Source organism: Mixophyes fleayi, chromosome 12 (genome assembly GCF_038048845.1).
Source record: "Mixophyes fleayi isolate aMixFle1 chromosome 12, aMixFle1.hap1, whole genome shotgun sequence".
Lineage (NCBI taxonomy): Eukaryota > Metazoa > Chordata > Amphibia > Anura > Limnodynastidae > Mixophyes > Mixophyes fleayi.
Window position 1 is genome coordinate 7,321,983 of NC_134413.1, and position 18,927 is coordinate 7,340,909.

At 40.3% G+C, this 18,927-nt stretch overlaps 1 protein-coding gene across 3 annotated transcripts in view; it reads right to left on the reverse strand.

Annotated features, from left to right (window-relative positions):
• Nucleotides 1-762: 762 nt before the first annotated feature.
• Nucleotides 763-18,927, reverse strand: part of TXNDC16 (thioredoxin domain containing 16) — a 51,837-nt gene continuing 33,672 nt past the window's right edge. For 2 of the 3 annotated variants that reach the window (XM_075192884.1, XM_075192885.1), the window contains 7 exons: nucleotides 16,396-16,564; nucleotides 13,481-13,617; nucleotides 12,757-12,841; nucleotides 8,734-8,872; nucleotides 5,704-5,864; nucleotides 3,147-3,337; nucleotides 763-1,931 (listed from right to left, as the gene is read on the reverse strand). In XM_075192884.1, coding sequence (XP_075048985.1) covers nucleotides 1,681-1,931; nucleotides 3,147-3,337; nucleotides 5,704-5,864; nucleotides 8,734-8,872; nucleotides 12,757-12,841; nucleotides 13,481-13,617; nucleotides 16,396-16,564 — 1,133 coding nt within the window. In that variant the 3' untranslated portion in view covers nucleotides 763-1,680. The remainder of the gene's footprint in view (nucleotides 1,932-3,146; nucleotides 3,338-5,703; nucleotides 5,865-8,733; nucleotides 8,873-12,756; nucleotides 12,842-13,480; nucleotides 13,618-16,395; nucleotides 16,565-18,927) is intronic. The other variant, XM_075192886.1, reaches the window with a different exon arrangement.

Consider the following 18,927-nt stretch of genomic DNA (forward strand, 5'->3'; position numbering starts at 1 on the left):
GAGGAAATCCGATGAGAGGACATCACAGAGGACATCGCGACACTTCCAGATGACGTCAGTTGCGTGCGCGACTTGGAAATTTTGGCTTTTAAAGCGGCAAAGCACGGACCCAGGTAAGTATTACCTTTACGTTAGGAGTTAGGGTTAGAAATAAAATTAATATTACCATAGTCCATTGCCACTTTAAAAAAACAAACAAAAAACAAAGTCGTGCACGCAACGGACGTCATTTGGAAGTGTCGCGATGTCCTCTCATCGGATTCCCTCTGTGTCGCTTTACTGGTAAGTAGTTATTTTTTCTACGTTCCTCTGTTCATTATCGGAATAATTATGTAGGAGTAAACAGTGTCGGTGTTTACAGCACCGATAACACCCGTTTAAGATATGATGTATCTGAAAGTGTAAGAATCATTTTAACATGAGTCTGCAAATGGGTTTACTGAAGACATTTATATGTCGCCCTCGGACCAGATGACCATGGATTATACCGGTATCCTCTGTCTGCTTTGACCTCTCTGAATCCGGACCACCACCCACATTAAGCTGAAGATCTCTACAGCCTCAACACACTGCCGTATGCATCTCCCACTTCACCCCAAGCTTCCTCCTCCTCCATAATCCCCCTGCCCAGCTACCCCCATAACTTCTACTTATTCTCTTTACATCCCACGTCCCTTCCCCTCCATCCTCTACTACGCTTCATCCTCCCTTCTACAGGGCATGACGAGATTTAATCGAATGACATATATTAAGAGAACTTAATTATAAATAAAAATCAATGTTACATACTTTTATTTTAAATGATTATCTCATGAAGTTTGGAAGGGGAAATAGGCCAAATTGTCCCAAATATGGGGCTGAAACGGGTTCATTCTGGCAGCTACTGCGGGAATGTGTGAAGATACAAAGTTTTCGGCATGGTGTTGGCGTCCCCTTGTTAGGTCCCAGGGTATGAATATTTGGGTATATATTCGGATAGCTCCAGTCAATGAAACAGTTAAGACAGGAGAGAGCAGCAGGTACTGTGAGATAAATTATACACGTATTTGTTGGACTGAATCGCCATATGTGATAGTAGCTGGGGGAGCCAGCCGCCATCTTGGCGCTCCTGTGCGTCCAGTCCATAGTTGCGAAATATTATACGTCATATCTCCTGGTTTGATAAGTCTTCTTGTGCCGTAATATGGATCTGCAGTAAACGGAGAGCTACAGTCCTTACATCCAATATGTTTGCAGGAAACCAAAGCAGTTTGATACTGTATTCTGCATTTAATTGTTCCCACCATTGTTCTCCATCGGTAGATCTGCATGTGTATTCACGTGCTCCCAGAACTATGCGATATTATGAAGCCTATAAGTGATGGTCACATCATTGGTGTATCCACTCTAGGTACCATATGATTTATGTCGTGTTTATGTGGGACCGGCTGTGTCCCACTGTCTGTTTGCATTAATGTACAAAACTAAATAAAACCAAATTTGATGGAGAATCCTTGGGAGTTTATAATTACACGGCTGCAAAGCCGAACCTTTGGTGTATTGGTGACGTAGCCTAATTTGTCCCATTATTGCAATCCGGAATAATGTGAGGAATGAAATGAACATAACACTAATATCAAAGGGACAATACTATAGAATAATTACTGTGACAAGGGACATCTGCCGCTCTTCGCTCTACATTCAGAGCTCCGTGTGCTCCTCAGACTCCTCCTCACTCTGTAGGAACTTTGGGACCGTTCCACGTAAACTTGTTACTGTCCGATGTCGTTTGGAGCCGTCAACATCAGGGGAAAACTCGGCTTTCATACTTCTGGCGGGTTTCATACGTATCCGGATTTTCTGAGCAGCAAAGTTGGGATCAGCTTCATCCATCATGGCAAGGAAATCGTAGTGTGGAAGTGGAGCCGTCCAATCCTCCTTAGATAAAGAATCTGGAATCGATACAATAAAAGCATTGGCTAGAACGTACAGCCATAACTATGACATTCAATAAGGTCTGAGAAGACACAGATATTTCTATCAGCAGCTGCTTATAACCGACAGCAGAAACAACCAATTTCGGGTAACAGAAAATACGGAAATGTAACAACATGATACATGTGTCAGATTCTGAGAACTTTACAGGTCTGAATCAGGAGCTGTGACCTAGAGAGCTGTGAGTTAAAATATTAACACTCAGTTTAAAGTAACACTTACTCCTGAACAGGAACTAAAGTACGGACAAGACGCAGGTCACAGCAAAGGACTGTGGGTACGTCTACGAGACGGCGGAAGAGACTGGTCACTGATTGTATTTTAGGACGTCAGTCACAAGTCATTACCTCAACAGGGTTCAAACTGCTGCCAACGAGGACCTTGCAGATGGAGAGTCTGCAGAAAAGGCAAGTGCTAGGTACACTTTGCAAGCGAGTGTATCTAGCGAACCATTAGACGTAGGATGGGGGTTATATTTTAATCCTAAATAAATGAAACAAATGTGACTTATCTTTAAAAAAGGGGTTTTGGGAGAAAAAAACCATAAAGGTCGTGTGAAAGAAATGCTGTGGAACAGATTAATTAAAATACAATAATTAAAACACATAGGACAGGAAACTGTGAGAAATTAAAACTTCAAGGAATTTTAGTTTGTCAGTGGAAAAAGTGTCTTCCACTTTATCGATCTTAAATCCAATGCAATAAACCTTATTCGATAAACGTTATCAACCTTCTGCTTTCCCTACTGGAGAAATATATATGCGTTTAACACTTTAAAGTGTCTGCGGAGGGGGGTGTGAGAAGGAGGACCAATCAGAAGCTGCAATCACTGTGAGATCCAGCCGTAAGAGACAGGTGGGCGGATAACGTCCAGGAGTCTAGTTGTGTGGTCGGCCAATGACTGCACACAAAGCCCGATGGTCAACCTCTGTCTGACAACATGTCCAAAGACGATCTAATCTGCTTCCATCAGATTATTGGGCATCTGTGGGGCCACACACACAGCAATAAAAGACCAAATGCCTCATATCACTGCCGATATCCCAGTATGTGTGTGGCCAATTGTAAAGCGCTGCGAAATTTGCTGGCGCTATATAAATAAATGTTAATGTTGATGAGGATGATGATGATTACGGCCTGTTGCTACCAACAGATAAAGGACAACAACTCACAGACTGGCGTTTCCTCTCCAGCTTTTATCATTTCCAACCAATACAAGATGTTGACTTCTGTGATCTGCTGATCTGTAGGAAAAGCAAAGACCTGCCCCAGTGAGTCAAAAGTAATCAGGACCAGTACTGGCAAATTGGGGAATATTCCAAAGTATTTCTTCAGAACGAGATTCCCAGCCGGAGTGTTTTTTCTACAAGAAAACAGAAAGAAAACTAGTTGCTATTCAATATATACATTGTTATGCAACGTAAACAGTGAAAGCTTCTAACAGCGCTATAAATTATCATAGAGCACAGAGCCCCGCAGGAACTAGACATATAATGTGCCAAGAATGTTTAAATAGATTGTAGGAATAGCGGGAGTAGATTCTGTCGCCCTCAGATCACTTTAATTTACTGCCTTCTACTGAATACACCTCTGTCTCTCTGTGTGTATGAAACTAAAATCTGTCAAAGTCAAATATAACTGGTCCTTGATGTATTGATGGTTTTTCAAACTTTTCCTAAGGATGGTGTCACAATAACGCATTTTATTATTATTCAATATCCACATTAATCTGTATTTATAGGGTGTAATAGGAGCACGTTAATCGCTAAATTGGACAAATGTCTGTGTGCCACAGGGAAGCATTTTATCGCGGCAGACCCTGTCACATAGAGCGTTTTAGGCACTCTGAAAATGAGTGGTTCAGACAGAGGAGACTGGCGAGGACAGTGCCCTGGTATGAAAATACTGCAGAAAGTGACACCACAAGTTTCCGAATTTTCATACAGGACGCGCCAACCCCCCTTCCTGCTCTCACTTAGACCGAGCACTAAGAACTCTGTAAAACAAGTATTATCTAATAGGTGACAGATTCTGAAGAGATTCTCCTATAGGAGCGGTTAGTCCAGCATATTACTGCAATTTCATTAATCTTACTTATTATTGTGCTCAATGATTTAATCAATTTCAAAGCAATCAAGCTACGGTTACATTATGCAGTATTATTTGTTGTTCGTGTACATTATTAAAGGACTTTGAAATTGATAATACAAGTTGCTTTTGTATGAAATGGTATTAAGTAACCTTCACAAATATGAATTGAAAATACTCAAGATGCCCTTCAGGAGTGGAGGATTTGTAACCAATGACCATTGCCTCTCCTCACTCATTACCACCTTGTACTTTTGTCTCCAAAACTTCTCCCGTGCTGCTCCCCTCCTCTGAAACTCACTCCCTCTCCAATTAAGCTCTCTACCTCTCTCCATGACTTCAAGCAGGCTTTTAAACCCCAGCCTATCAGCTCTCCTAACTCACCCCTTGTCTCACTCCCGTTTGCTTACCCCTCCCTTTAGCATGAGCAAAGTCCTCTTCCCTCCCTCCTCCACTTTCGTTACCACCAGCATTGCAAGGACTCTGATCCTGTTTGCTGCGTCAACTATACCAGATACAGGCTCACTTAGTGCTGTTTTACTCCCTTTTATTCCCCCCTCGTCCCATGCCTTATGTTTTACCCCTATCCCCGCAACCTCCTCAATGCTAGGTACCTTGTTTTGTTCTTATTGTAGTGTTGTGCCTTTGTTATCATTGTACCGTTTTGTCTATAATGTTTTGTCATGTTCTTCCTTGTTATGTCTTACTGTATATTCTCTGTACGGAGCTGCAGACCCCTTGTGGCGCCTTATAAATAAAGTATATAATAATAATAATCCACAACAGACTTCCTGTTCTGCTCTACTGTAAGAATATAGCAAATCACAGAATCAGGAGTATTAAAGTATTAAATAATCATTGTCAACAGTTGCTATTCGTAAAGGCCACAAAGAAGCTCTAAGTGCTGTATGAAAGCAAAAAATACATTTCAAATAAATGTATATATGTGCAAATGTCTGTATGGGTTTCAGGATCTATATCACTACTGAAGATATATGAGAAAATCGTCATTAGGGCAGCAAGATTTTTTTTTTCTTCTTTAAAACCTTATTAAATGACACAGAGAATAATCATTCAGACCGGATAATGGCTGTTAACGTAACAACGTTGGTTTGCAAATCAAACCCCCCCAAATTATCTTTGCATAGAACATTTACGTAGACATTTGTGAAAGTACAATATGGCTTTTCATGTTGGATCAATTTGTATTTTGAGGTTGATTTATTGACGTACAAAAAAATTGTTTCCAGAACAATAAGCTGTTAGTAAAGCAAACTGCATTCAGTTATAAGTATATAACTCCGGCCAAAGATGTTTGTTTTTGACAATGAAGCCTTCCCCTCCTCCCCAACTAGAAACTCTTCCTCTACTAGAGAAGATTGAAAGCAAGTGATCAGTGGAAGGTGGTTGCTCCAGCTGATTGGACAACGGCCACGGCTTAACCAATCAGCTGACATTCCCTCACTGCTCACAATCTTCATTTAAACCTTCAGTGATCCATGGGTGAGCACTGGATGGGTGCAGGGGGGCCGTGGGAAGCCTCAGAGTGCTTCTAATAGGAGGGAGGGGATTCATTGACAAAATATCTCCTGTATTGACAATATGTTACATTGATATAAATATTACATGACGGTTACTTACAGATTTAACCAGCAAGTCAAATACTGCTCTAAATATTTCCCTCTCTCCAGACTTAAAATGTGTTTTTCATCACTGGGATTGGGGCGGGCGTCTGAGAAGAGGATGAGGAGGGGTTCCTGTCTCTTCAGGAGGGAGGGGAGTGAATCCACGGTCACTTCTGGCTGCAGGGGAAGCAGAGACACGGGTTATTTGTGGGAAGACCAGCTCAGAGTTTGGCATCTTGTGCAGTCAAAGTTTGGCTGGGGGGGGGGAACGGATTAATCTTTAGTCAAAATAAAGAAAGAGAGGTTCCCGGAGGAAGATGAAAATGCAAAACCATGTGAAGAGGATAAATGTTTATATTGGAACATGAAACTGTTTCCAGTGGCTTTAAATGCTTTCCTGGCTACAGCCCCCCCCCCTAATATAATTCCACCTGGATATATCCCGTATGTAAACCGGAGATATCATCTGACCCTTGGCCTCTGTAGTTTAGCGGCTAAAAAGCGTAGCATAGCTTTAATTACAATAACCAGGCACAGGATTATGAATGACACAATAGGAGGGCTGCGCTCAACCCCAAAACAGGCAAGAGCAGCAATACTCAGGAATCCCTTCCTGTGAATCACAACATATACATACACACAATGTATTGCGCTCAATTACCAAAAAATGCAAGTATACACTGATCAAATGTTAGTGGGTAATAAGTGTAAGTACATGTAGACCAGTACTAATAATAAATATTCACCAGAATGCAATTAAGACCAATGTTGTCAAATATATGTCTCAAAATTAGGTGACTGTTACTGAGGGGCCACTAGAATATGAGACCAAATCCAAAAAGAATAAAATGAGATGTAATAAAACCAGTCTAAATGGTAATGACCAAGGGTTTAATCAGCAGATGGTCATACACTGAGGTGGATTAAAATAAAACAATGAAACATCAAGTTTCCACAAAATAAAAACAGTAGTACATTAAAATAAAGAATATCAGTAAAAAGTCAATCTTAGAGTCCAAGAGGGTTCCAGAATGAACCCTTACACAGGGAATCCCAATAGAATGGTTTATGGTTTATATTTGACAACATTAGTCTTAATTGCATTCTGGTGAATATTTATTATTAGTACTGGTCTACATGTACTTACACTTATTACCCACTAACATTTGATCAGTGTATACTTGCATTTTTTGGTAATTGAGCGCAATACATTGTGTGTATGTATACAGGATTATGATGTATTCATGCATGTTACATGGGGTACGCCGTAGGCAGACATTACGCATTTTAACCTCCAACATAACATCAGTACTGGACAGAATTCTAAACTTCTGCTGCATTTCATACATCTTCCTTCCATGAACCATGACTTACATGAGAAGTGGTACTGTGTAGTTACTCCTACATTGATAATAACAGTTGTAACCACAATATATGGAAGAGGAGTGGTACTGTGCTGTTCTCTATACATACAGAATTAGGATACATAAGAGTCAGATGTAGAACACAGAATAAAAGAAGTTGTACTGTGCTGTTCTCTATACATACAGAACTAGGATACACGAGTCAGATGTAGAACACTGAATACGAGAAGTTGTATTGTGCACATATAACTAGAACACAGTAGACTTAACTCCCAAATCCTCGTACCCAAGGCAATTGCCTCTGTTTGCTTCACTATAAGATGAGGAGAGGGGAGGGATGGGGGCTTTATATATTTAGCGTCAGTGTAAATGGAGAGTCTGTATACGTTAGCTTGAAAAAGACACTTAGATATTGTATAGATATTTCGGATCATAAGATCAGATCACTTTTATATTGCAGCAATAAGAAATGGAAAATAAACCAAGGCCTAAGAATAACTTATTAACGAACGCCAACTGTGACATGGTTTACAGTATCGCTGGTGATGATATGCCCATGAGGACTGGCCGAACGGAATTGTTTCCTCTAATGAATCTCTTGGCAAACGCTAGACGCACCGTAATAACTTCCTCTAATGAAGGTCTTGGCATACGTCTACTTCTTAATTGTACCATTGTATATCTCATTTTTTCTTACATTTATACATCAGTGGTGAGACAACCTAATTACCGGCTTCAGTGGGTGAATAAATAATCACATTACAAGATACATTGAGATCATCGCGCCTGTCAATATTATACATAAAGTTTATAAATACTGTACCAACAGTTCAACATCTTATTGTCTACAAGTGTCTTATGGCGAGAGAGAGAAAAAATGGCGGCAGCCTTTGGGGGGAGGGGGGGGTATTGGGTTACTTTTTTTGGTCCTTGTTCCCTTCCACTCCATTGAGCCAGACTAGGGTTAGTTGTTACTATTGCAGAGGGATATCCTGCATATGTTACATTGTAAATTAGCCCTGATGCCAGTTAGGGATTTGGGGGTGGCAGGGGCACAATGGCCGCTGCATATTGCTACCTCCGCTAACCTATACGCCCTCTGTGGCAATATTGGGGTATTTGCACAAATCGAGACCCTCAGTGGTATTTGCGCTGGGCGACGGCTGTTTCGTGCTTCGGTAATGAGCACCTGTGAAAAATATTTTACTTCGCCTCGACCGAGGAATCAGACTGTCAGTTTCCATTTATGTCAATTAATCAACACAGAGAACTGAACTTTCACTGGGCAAACTGACTTATGACCACGAGGGTCTGCTGAAAAGAGTACGATACCTACTATCCCTCTAACTCCGATGCCCGACACCATATATGATGCATGTCGTATAAATGGTTAAAATCCTAGAGGAAATATATTTGGTGAGGTTTAGGTTACTCTGTCCAAACAAATCTGAATGAAAGCGAGAGTTCTGTTTACATTACAGACCGTTGTGTAATATAATCCAGAAACACGGACCACTTGCTTTATATCCTTCAGTATCTCTGTGTATTTATAGGATACAGTGTAACACCCAGGTATTCGATGGAACCCCTATGCTGCTGGAGGATACACGTCTTTAATTCACACTTTCCTATGAAGTCTCCATTATTTACTCTTGATTATTTATTAAACATGCTGCACTCACAAACTCTCCAAGTATTTCCCGTCTTAGCAGTGGGAGGATCTCGCCCGCAGGAGCGTTCTGGAGAGAGACGGCGCGCACTTTCTGGATATCGTGTCTGGAGAATAGCACGGCGGGGGGAAGCGTCCCATACTTCTCTGCCCTGAAACAAGGGAAATAAATTGTTAACATATTAATCTTCTAAGTAGCACAAACATACAGTGAACACACATGTCTTGTTACGATAAGTTCTAAGTTAATTTTCCTAACTTTAGAGTCGATAACTTAGGAGTCCTAAGAGGTATCAGGGTTATGTCAAGTGCAACCGGGGGCATGAACATATAACTATGCTTATATATGTATGACAACCAGAAGTGATGTAGTGTCCAGTTTATATACACAGGAACGTCATTTAGGAAACATCCAAAGGGGCACAGAAATGTATCTATATAAAGTAATACATGCCTGACACACATCAGAGAGGACGTTTGCAGGGTGGGTAACTGCGAGGATGTGCGTTACTAAGTGGTGAAGAGGACTCTAGAGGACATTGGTGAAAACAGCACAAGGAAAAGTGTGAAGAGAGTCGGACAAGATAACGGGACTATCTGAGTCTATATACCGCCATATAATCCCCCTCCTATTTCTATATCTGACTGTTATAATATGTTAAGAGAAACGGGTAAACTATTGGGTAGAATTATCCCTAGTTGGGGGTAGAAGTTATGTTGTATTTTTTTTTTAAATCATGTTTTTATGTATTGAGGAACATATCAATCAACACAGACGAGGTGTGTTCCACAATACACAAAAACAATTCAAACAAATCAGCGACGGAGATGACGGCCGTTCGTCGATCCTTGTTATGAGGAACGAGGGAACCACCTCTGAAAGATCCGATATCTCTTATCCAAGTCAGAAATTGATGGGTGGGTCATTTGCACACGAGTGTTTTTATGCCATACGGTACATCGAAAGAGTCACCAAATTCATTCCATGGTTGAATTTGAGGGAATATCAATAATTATGTCGCAAGTATCGAAAAATAAGGAACATGTGAAAAGTTTCTCCCTAAACAATGCTTGGGTTGGGTGGGGATGTACTCTGGACCCACATCTGGACCACATTTTTCCACGTTTGTGCCAAGTCCATGATTAAGTCTCTATATGCCTTAACGCCCGCAGGTAAGATTCCAAAATGGCCCATTCTGCATTTAGAGGAAGGTAGCAAATCAAGTGGTCATTAGTGAATCTCCAGACACGGGTCCAGAATGTACTGATCAATGGACAGTTCTATAGACAGGAAGGATGGGGGGTCGGAAAGGTCAATGGAGGGAGGATGCAAGATGACGTCAACCTGCCTCAGATATAAATCTGCGGAGATTAGGGGAGAAGGGTAAACGAACGTTGAAGTGATTATATATATATCCTGGGCCTTGGACTGTATTGATTGGTGATGTAACACATTGTTGCTAATTCTCATGTTTACATGTTATTTTACACTCCTTTTTTTGTAAATGTTTTGTTTTTTCACATAAGTAACAAAGCGAATAACAATAAAGATATAATACATGAGAAATTCTATCGGGCTTGCTTACAATACTCTGCCATTATATACCCTTATATCACACACACATCATAACAGTGATATTGAGAGACTGAGAATAGGACATTGATAAGGATGGCAGAGCTCACCAATGGATATTAGTACTTAAAAAACCTGAAAACACAAATACAAAAAGAAATCTTGAACATAGGAACCACGTTCAAGATTAATGACATAATTACGGATAAACCTATCCTAAAATACGAGTAGTAATATAAATGTTGCAAAATATTTTATACTCTTGAAAGAAAAAAATATATATATAAGCCCTGTACTTTTTATATGAAAGTTGTGTTCTTGGTGTTAAAAATTACTTGACCTTTCCTTAGAGAATAAATATTGCTGGACCACATCAGTGTCGTAAAGCCATCCATTAAAAGTGTTTAGATGGGGGCAGTAAGTTTTAGGGTGTGTTGGTTACTTTGGGGTTTGATTTTACAACTTTTGCAAAATGCTGAGTAATAGACTGAGTGGAGAAAGTTAATAACTCCACACTTCTCTACCAAGTCGGTGTGTAGAATATACCCCATTACCCCCAATCTTGTGATTTTCCTAGTCACCAGCATGGGCATTAAAAGGGGAGGGGCATTGACAACTTGTCAGCTTGTTTCAAACAGGCTGAGCCGGAAAAGAAGAGTGGAGTGCCGCGTGGGACTCTAGCAGAGTGTTAAAATTCAGAAATGATCCATTGCAGACGATGGCCCTGGTTACTGACCCCAAAATCTGTGGATTCTTAATTTTTGTGGTCAGTAAGACTAAGTAGAAGGAATTACAGCCTAGGTCAGGTCAGAGTGACTCATATTTGGAGAGAACAAAGTTCATGACACAAAACTGTACATCGGTAACATAACACTGCAAACCGCAGCCACGGATTCACCGTTTCCCAGATTTAACACAGAAAGAGAAAATCAGTCCACCACACTCTTCAAAAAGGAGCTTCGCTCGAGCTCCCACCCTCCGTTCTCAGGCCCTCACACGGCTATATGATCTATAGCATTCTGGGTTTTTTCAAACACATGGAATGCAGGCTCAGGAGCCCGGCAATTAGGAGGAACCAGACTTCCAAATTACACTGTGATCTGCAGAAAAGAGGATGTTGGAAAGTCATATGCTGCAGCTGCTGCAGACATTGTCATGCGATCTACGCTTTCTCCATTACAGACATTAATCATGTTTATTCATCTTTTGGCAGCAGGAAAAAACAACTTCTGCAAAATGAGGAAAAGTTCACTTCAATTAAAAAACAAAATCAAATAATTTCCTGCCTTTTAGAAAGAAACCAAATAACAATTATAGGTCAAGTACCCAGCCCGCAAGTTGCTTTTGCTGTGTACACGTACAGTGGAACCCGCAGAGCTCCTTCGATGTGATGTCTAAGTCATAATGAGAGCTCTGTTTTGACTTCTGTGCATCATTAACACGGAGGTAATAACATCATTCATGTTACTTGATGTTATCAGACCTCATGATAACATGATGATCAGAGAATAAATCTCCTGCAGACAGGAGGCCACGAATGAAGCCACAAGTGGAGCACAAGACGCAATGATATAATGAAAGGTCAATCACATTGCAGCTAACTGATACTGTCTAATTAAAAGTATGCAGTCGTTATAGTGTGTGCAACATTAATGCTACATAAAAAAAATGTTGTAAAATTAAAAGATTATTATTAAAGTTTCCATAATCAGGGAGAACTTGATAAACAGAGATTACTTAGTTTGTATAACAATTCACACCAAATGGCTTTTATATTTTTATTGCTGTTGATTTTCTCAAAACTAATAGGGGTTATTAATGTCAAATGTAACAGATCCCAGGCGACTTTTCTTCTCTGCCGTGAGGTCATGTGATCATCATCATTTATTTATATAGCGGCACTAATTCCACAGCGCTGTACAGAGAACTCACATCAATCCCTGCCCCATTGGAGCTTACAGTCTAAATTTCCTAACATACACACAGACAGACAGACAGACAGACAGACAGACAGACAGAGAGAGACTAGGGTCAATTTGATAGCAGCCAATTAACAGGGCCACAGTGAGTCCTGATTTTATCCTACGCGGAAACCCGGAAAAAATATACGCTGATCCATCTATATATGGAGTATTGTAAGGGCTTATATAAGAAACAGTCTTAAGAATCTCTTATGATGACATATTTACTATATACAAGAAGCATAAGGAACGTTTTAGTCATTTTTTATTGTTATATTACTTTTAGATATAGTGATACTTATGTGTATAGACTATTAACTGATGTGTTGCCAGCACAGGAATTGTCTTCCAGCTATTCCCTTAAGAGTAATAAAGGCATTGTATCCACTGTCTAATGGTACAATTAAAGTTACTTCCACTTAATATAAAAAGGGCCGACTTCTGAATTCTGCACCAATGCACAAGTATTAACAAGAAAATAATGAAGACAAAGTTGACTCACAGGACAGATGTTTTCTCTCCTATGTAAATTCCCACAACTGCAAAACCCCGTAGATTTTTCCCGGCACTGATAAACTCATCGGCTGCTACGTTTAAAAAGGAAAAAAGAGGAGAATTAAGATCATTAACAAGTTATTAACTTTTTGTTTTTAAACAAAGACATTTATGTTTCTTAACATCCAACAAGACTCGAGTCACTGGTGCAATTCAGATCAACGTATAAAACATTTGTTCCCTGTAAATAGTGATTGTCAACTCAGGTCACCGATGCAATCCAGGGGCAGGGCTTCAGACACAATATGGAGCTATAGAGAGGGTGAGGGGGAAGATAATCAGGAGCATTGAACTTGTTAATAAGAGCTAAGAATCAAAGGGAAAAATCAGCGAGTGCTTCCAAGTGTGTGTACAATTTTTTGGGGTATTTTTGGCTTTAGTTTTGATTTAAAAGAGCAGTTCAGTCATATCCACGTTAATTTTCAGAAGTTATTAAATCAGGTCATCCGTGTTGTGGCCAATAATACAGTTCATCAACATTTAATTTAATCAGAATTTCAGCACAGGTCACAATGCTACAACAAAACTACAACACTTAAAATAAATGCTAAAATGATGCAAGAACAACCCCTTTCTATACTCCCCAATATCCCCCACATTCAGACACATATTATAGGAATATAAAATAACAGATACAATTTGTCCAGCTTCTCTATCTGTATGTCTGGTACCTTCTTTCAAAGTGGGAGTAAATATTCCTAGTATGGAAAGGTTATGATAGGCTACTAAATCCTTGTGCATCTTCCCACTTATATAGTCTTCTGAATCCTCCACAGTCAGTAACTGCAGGGGGCATTCCAACTTTATCCTAAAAAAGTAAAATAATAATTTGGCATTAATATTGGCAAAGTTCAACTACAGCGGGCAGAACGGTCCACAAGACTCCTAATGGCAAACACAGGGTAATAATGTAACGATGAGGGTGTAACAATTATCAGGATAATTATACGGAGCATTTCTCTGAAATACAAGCATTGTTTAATGTATATGAAAATCTGTATATGACAAACTAGTCACTATTAAATTCATGAATTTACAGGTGCAATGTGTTAATATATCCGCTGTTTGTCTGACTTCACCGGGGAAACGGTTGATCCATCCCGGCAGGTTACATCAATCTCAGCTCTCACTGGGTCTCTCGATTTCTACAGATTAATCATCTCAAGCCATGTTGCCACAGACTACATTATATTAATTATTTAATAGTTACTCATTCATTACATTGCAAGAAACATCAACTGAGGTCTACGGTAAAACATAACATCTTATAACCTTATTATTTTTTATATAGCGCCAATCACATTACGCTGCGCTGAGAATATGTAATCATTGACGTCAGTCCCTGCCCCCTCGGAGCTTACAATCTAAATTTCTAAACACAGGAGCATTTTGTCAGCAGCCAGTTAACTCACCGGTATGTTAATGGACTGTGGGAAGAAACTCACACAGACACTGGGAGAAGATACAAACTGCACACGGATAGGGACCTGGTCGGAATCAAACTCATGACCCCAGTGCTGTGAGGCAGCAATGCTAACTACTGTGCCAACATTGCAGCTTTGTGCACTCCCAAATAGGCATAATGAGGGGGGGAGGGGATCTAGATTTCTGAAATGGATTTAGTGTCTATTCCAGTAGATCCTCTGTTCTAACGCTACTTGTCACACTCGCACATGAATATTTAACAGTCATACAATGTAATAAAGACAAAAGGAAGAAAAGAGTTATGTGCCGTGCCTGAGGGATGTCCCGGTTATTTATTCATAAAGCATTTTACCGCAGACGGATCTTGCAAACACAACAGGTGTATTGTATCTCCGCCACGTCACAAAAGTATTTACGTAGTTTAAGCATAGCAGGTTTTCACACTGCATGTAGGCATCACGTACACTGGAAAGTCTGTACACACAGGGGGCATATGTACAACTGCCCTCATGCTTATTACCCCGTCTGACTGTGGAAGTCCCATATCTGCCGTGCACTCCGCCGGCAGTGGGCTGCTAATAACACTGACAGACCTGGTCAGGAATGGTTCCTGAACTGACAATCGCAGGTTCCTGGACTGACAATCGCAGGTTCCTGGACTGACAATCGCAGGTTCCTGGACTGGCAATCGAAGGTTCCTGGACTGATACCACTTAGACATTCCCACAAAGACAGCCAGGTTAGGTTAGGGCCAACCAGCAGTAACACATCTCGGCTGCTTAGTGGGTACACTCAAATGCTGACAATAGTGGAGACCACCTGAAGTCTCCTCTGACTGCTAAAAGCTTTAAATAAATAATAATGTTAAAGCAGAAAACAAAACCGCCTGTTTCTTCCTTCTGTTACTGTACCAAATATGTGGTGTCTGTACTCAGAAAAAAATCATTACATTTGTGGTAAATGAATGTGTATATATAGCGTTGCGCATTTTGATAAGAGAGAGAGAGAGAGACACACACACTAGGGTCAATTTTTAATAGCAGGCAATTAACCTACCAGTATGTTTTTGGAAAATGGGAGGAAACCCACGCAAACACGGGGAGAACATACAAACCCCACACAGATAAGGCCATGATCGGGAATCGAACTCATGACCCCAGTGCTGTGAGGCAGAAGTGCTAACCACTGAACCACAGTGCTTATTTTTGGGATGACAGATAAGGTGAGGTGGAAACGTAAATATTTAAAAGGGGTTTTCACCTTCATATGACTGTATTGGCATATTGCTTCATCTCACTGGCCCACTGCTGTGTTTTTCAGCCATGCATTTATATAATCCGGCCAGGCAGCTCATTCCTATTGCCCCCGGATACGACACATCTCTGCTCATCAGATACAACTGTATCCACGCAGCATCTTTGAGGACTACTGTTCCAATAAATATTATACAACTATAATATTCTACTAACATTAATGCTATATAAATCAGCACAGAAAAATAATACTATGACTCATGATAAATCTGATGCAATGAATTTCTGGCTAAAAATGAAATAAATCTAGTATACTGAATCAAAGCATGATGCTATTTTAAACCATCGCTATTTAATTCTGCATTTACCCAGAACTCTGTTTATCACTTTCTACTTCCTTATTTTATTACTGCCTTATTCAACTTCCCCTAATTTGCTGATCATGATGACAATCAGAGCGGAATATCATCTTACAGACATCAGGAATTACGTGTGATTATATATGTAAAGGCCCAGTCACGTTTCACATGTGGTCTGCATTATTATGCTTCCCAAATCAAACACTCTGTAATTAAAAATGTTGGCAGAGAAATACGTATTTTACACAATGTTTATTAGGATAGTTTCATTCATTTCATTGTAATGAGATACACAGATTACAGACACATAACGTGAGATTGTTTTTAAATGTCCGGTAAAAATCCCATTGCAGAGTGAGTCACATTACTTAGTACATTCTCAGTTATATGTGTAAGTAGGAGCTGACATTCTGGCTACTTGGCCGAGATAAAATAGACTTTTACAGAACAGTGCCCCCAGTGGTCATTTAGTAGAGTAAATCATTGTGTTGTTTTTATATACAAGTCATGTTACAGTGTAAAGTCCCTTTAAAACACCTATGTACTTACAACATGAGAAATTTGGCCAACTCCTCCGCTCCCATCATACCCGTATAGACAATTGGCTCCAGTTCCGCCTGGTATAGCTTTACCGTAGGAAAAATAGTGATATTCTCCTTAGTGCAGACATAAGTCCAGTCAGCGCAGTTCACTCTGCCCAAAGACACATCCAGGATTTCTACAAAAAGGAGAAAACCCAGAAAATAGATTTACATTAAAGGAAAAGAGAGATCAAGGGGTATATTTACTAAGCTGCGGGTTTGAAAAATGGAGATGTTGCCTATAGCAACCAATCAGATTCTAGCTGTCATTGTGTGGAATGCACTAAATAAATGATAGCTAGAATCTGATTGGTTGCTATAGGCAACATCCCCACTTTTCCAAACCCGCAGTTTAGTAAATATACCTCCAAGTGTTTTGTATTGTTCTGGAGTTATGTCCAATAATTTACAATGATGATATCTTGTGGAGGCCACAATTGTTATCACATATTAATACATATTCAGGACCTTTGAGTGAGTTTTGAATTCCTTTTTAAGATCCAACATAGGGAGGGGTGGGAGGGAGGGCGGACCCCCGTTTTTCTTTTCTGCCACTGCTGTGTGCCAATGTGTCCTAGATGTGCTAGGAACTGCCGTGTGTTTGTGTCATTGCTCTGTCGCTTACCATCCAGCCAGGTCGCTGCAGTATTTGTCCGAAAGTGTATGGAAATAATATTGTGATCTGTGAGGTGGTCAAAATTGACTGCAAATGACTTGAAATTAGTGCTATTGAGGGTAATAATAATGTAGGAACAAAAAAGAGCAAAATTATGTGATTTTAGCATATTTTAGGATTTTTTTCTAAAAAAAAAAATACAGATCCAAAACCAAAACATACGAGGGCATTTTTACCAAAATAAAAACCAAAACACGAAGCGAATACAGATCCAAAACCAGTTCACGGGGGTCAGTGAGCATCTCTAGTTTCAATGCTAATTCCTTGAATTCCACCCAAAACTAAATATTCTTGAAAGAGTCATTATATAGCAAATTACTATATAGTAAAACGTTAGATTTTACAGGGTATTTTCAGCATTATTCTAGTAACTTTGGTAATGAACAAAACTACTGAAAACACGTCTGCACAAATATGACAGGAAATCATCTATAAAACGCTGCACAACTTTCCCATCAGATTTTGGCTGCATTCCCGGACGTACTGTAGAATATGTTTATTAAATCTCTGGCTAAGGTCATTTTCTCTCTGACTATTAAGATACCTAATGCTATTAAGTGACTTACATTGGGTAAACTGCATGTAATCTATAAATACATATTCACGCTAATAGTAAAACAGATATATGCAAACCATTCAGAAGAATACTTCCTATATTCAGACTACAGTCTATTTTGTCCGTTTCATCAATTAAATAAGTGCAATTTGCATAATATCTTGTAACAAAATAATCTGAAAACAGATTATTAATAATTATGAATGTCCCACTCCCCTGGTATAACTGGCTAATGTACTAACCAATCTGGGCTTGTTAGCATGACTTTGAGGGTTCAGTGCCCCTCGTCCCTAAATCATGACAACCTGAGGCTCTACAACTGTGGAGGAACTACAATAACCAGCATGCCCTACCCACCAACGCAGACTTATGGTTTCACAACAACTGGAGCGCCACGAGAGCAGAATTTAATTTCCCAATGCCACGCGTGGGAATGAGGACTTCAGTGCGCGCTCACACCTGACACAGGTGTACTCTGTAATGCTGCCTTGTGATTGGCTGCTTTGGTGACACAGGTACCTCTATGTGAGGCGAGCGTAGAGTTATTACGGTATAAGATCTGTGACCATGCTACCAATCAGATTCCAGCTTTCATGTTCTAGAATGTACTCGATAAATGACAGCTAGAATCTGATTGGCTGCTATAGGCCACACCTCCACTTTTACTTTTTAGAGGTTCTAGTAAATGTACCCCTAGGTGTCAATCAGCCCTAACTATGGAAACAGGCATTCAGTTACAGGTTCACCTGCCCTTCATCTATCGTGTATATATGTTTTCATCACACTGTAACATAAACTATTTGTTGCAAGTTTGCGCAATGTGTGGTCCGGTCACTATAGGGATGAATGACCCAAATGATCACCCCCATTCTTGGTGTGCTCTCTATGATTATATTCCCATGTACGTGTGAGCCACTGCGTACCTCCCAACATTTAGGTTATCCGGCTTTGGAGCAGGGTGTGTGGCTATGTTGTGATGGGGGCGTGGCCACCTCTGGGGCGTGTCCATCACTTTTGAGGTGCTAGGGTGCCCCCCGTATTCCCCTCCAAACACCACCCGTTCACTGCTGAATGGACACAAGACTCCCAAATTTCCCAGCCGTGGGACAAAGCTGCCCCGACTGGGATGGCAGGACAGAGCCTGCTCCTCAGGACCGTCCTGCCTAAATTGGTAAGGTTAGGAGATATGGCCATTGTGAGTTGTGCGTTGGGAACCGGTGGGACTGTCACAAGAGTTAGCAATCACCCCATACAGAGTAGGGAACTGT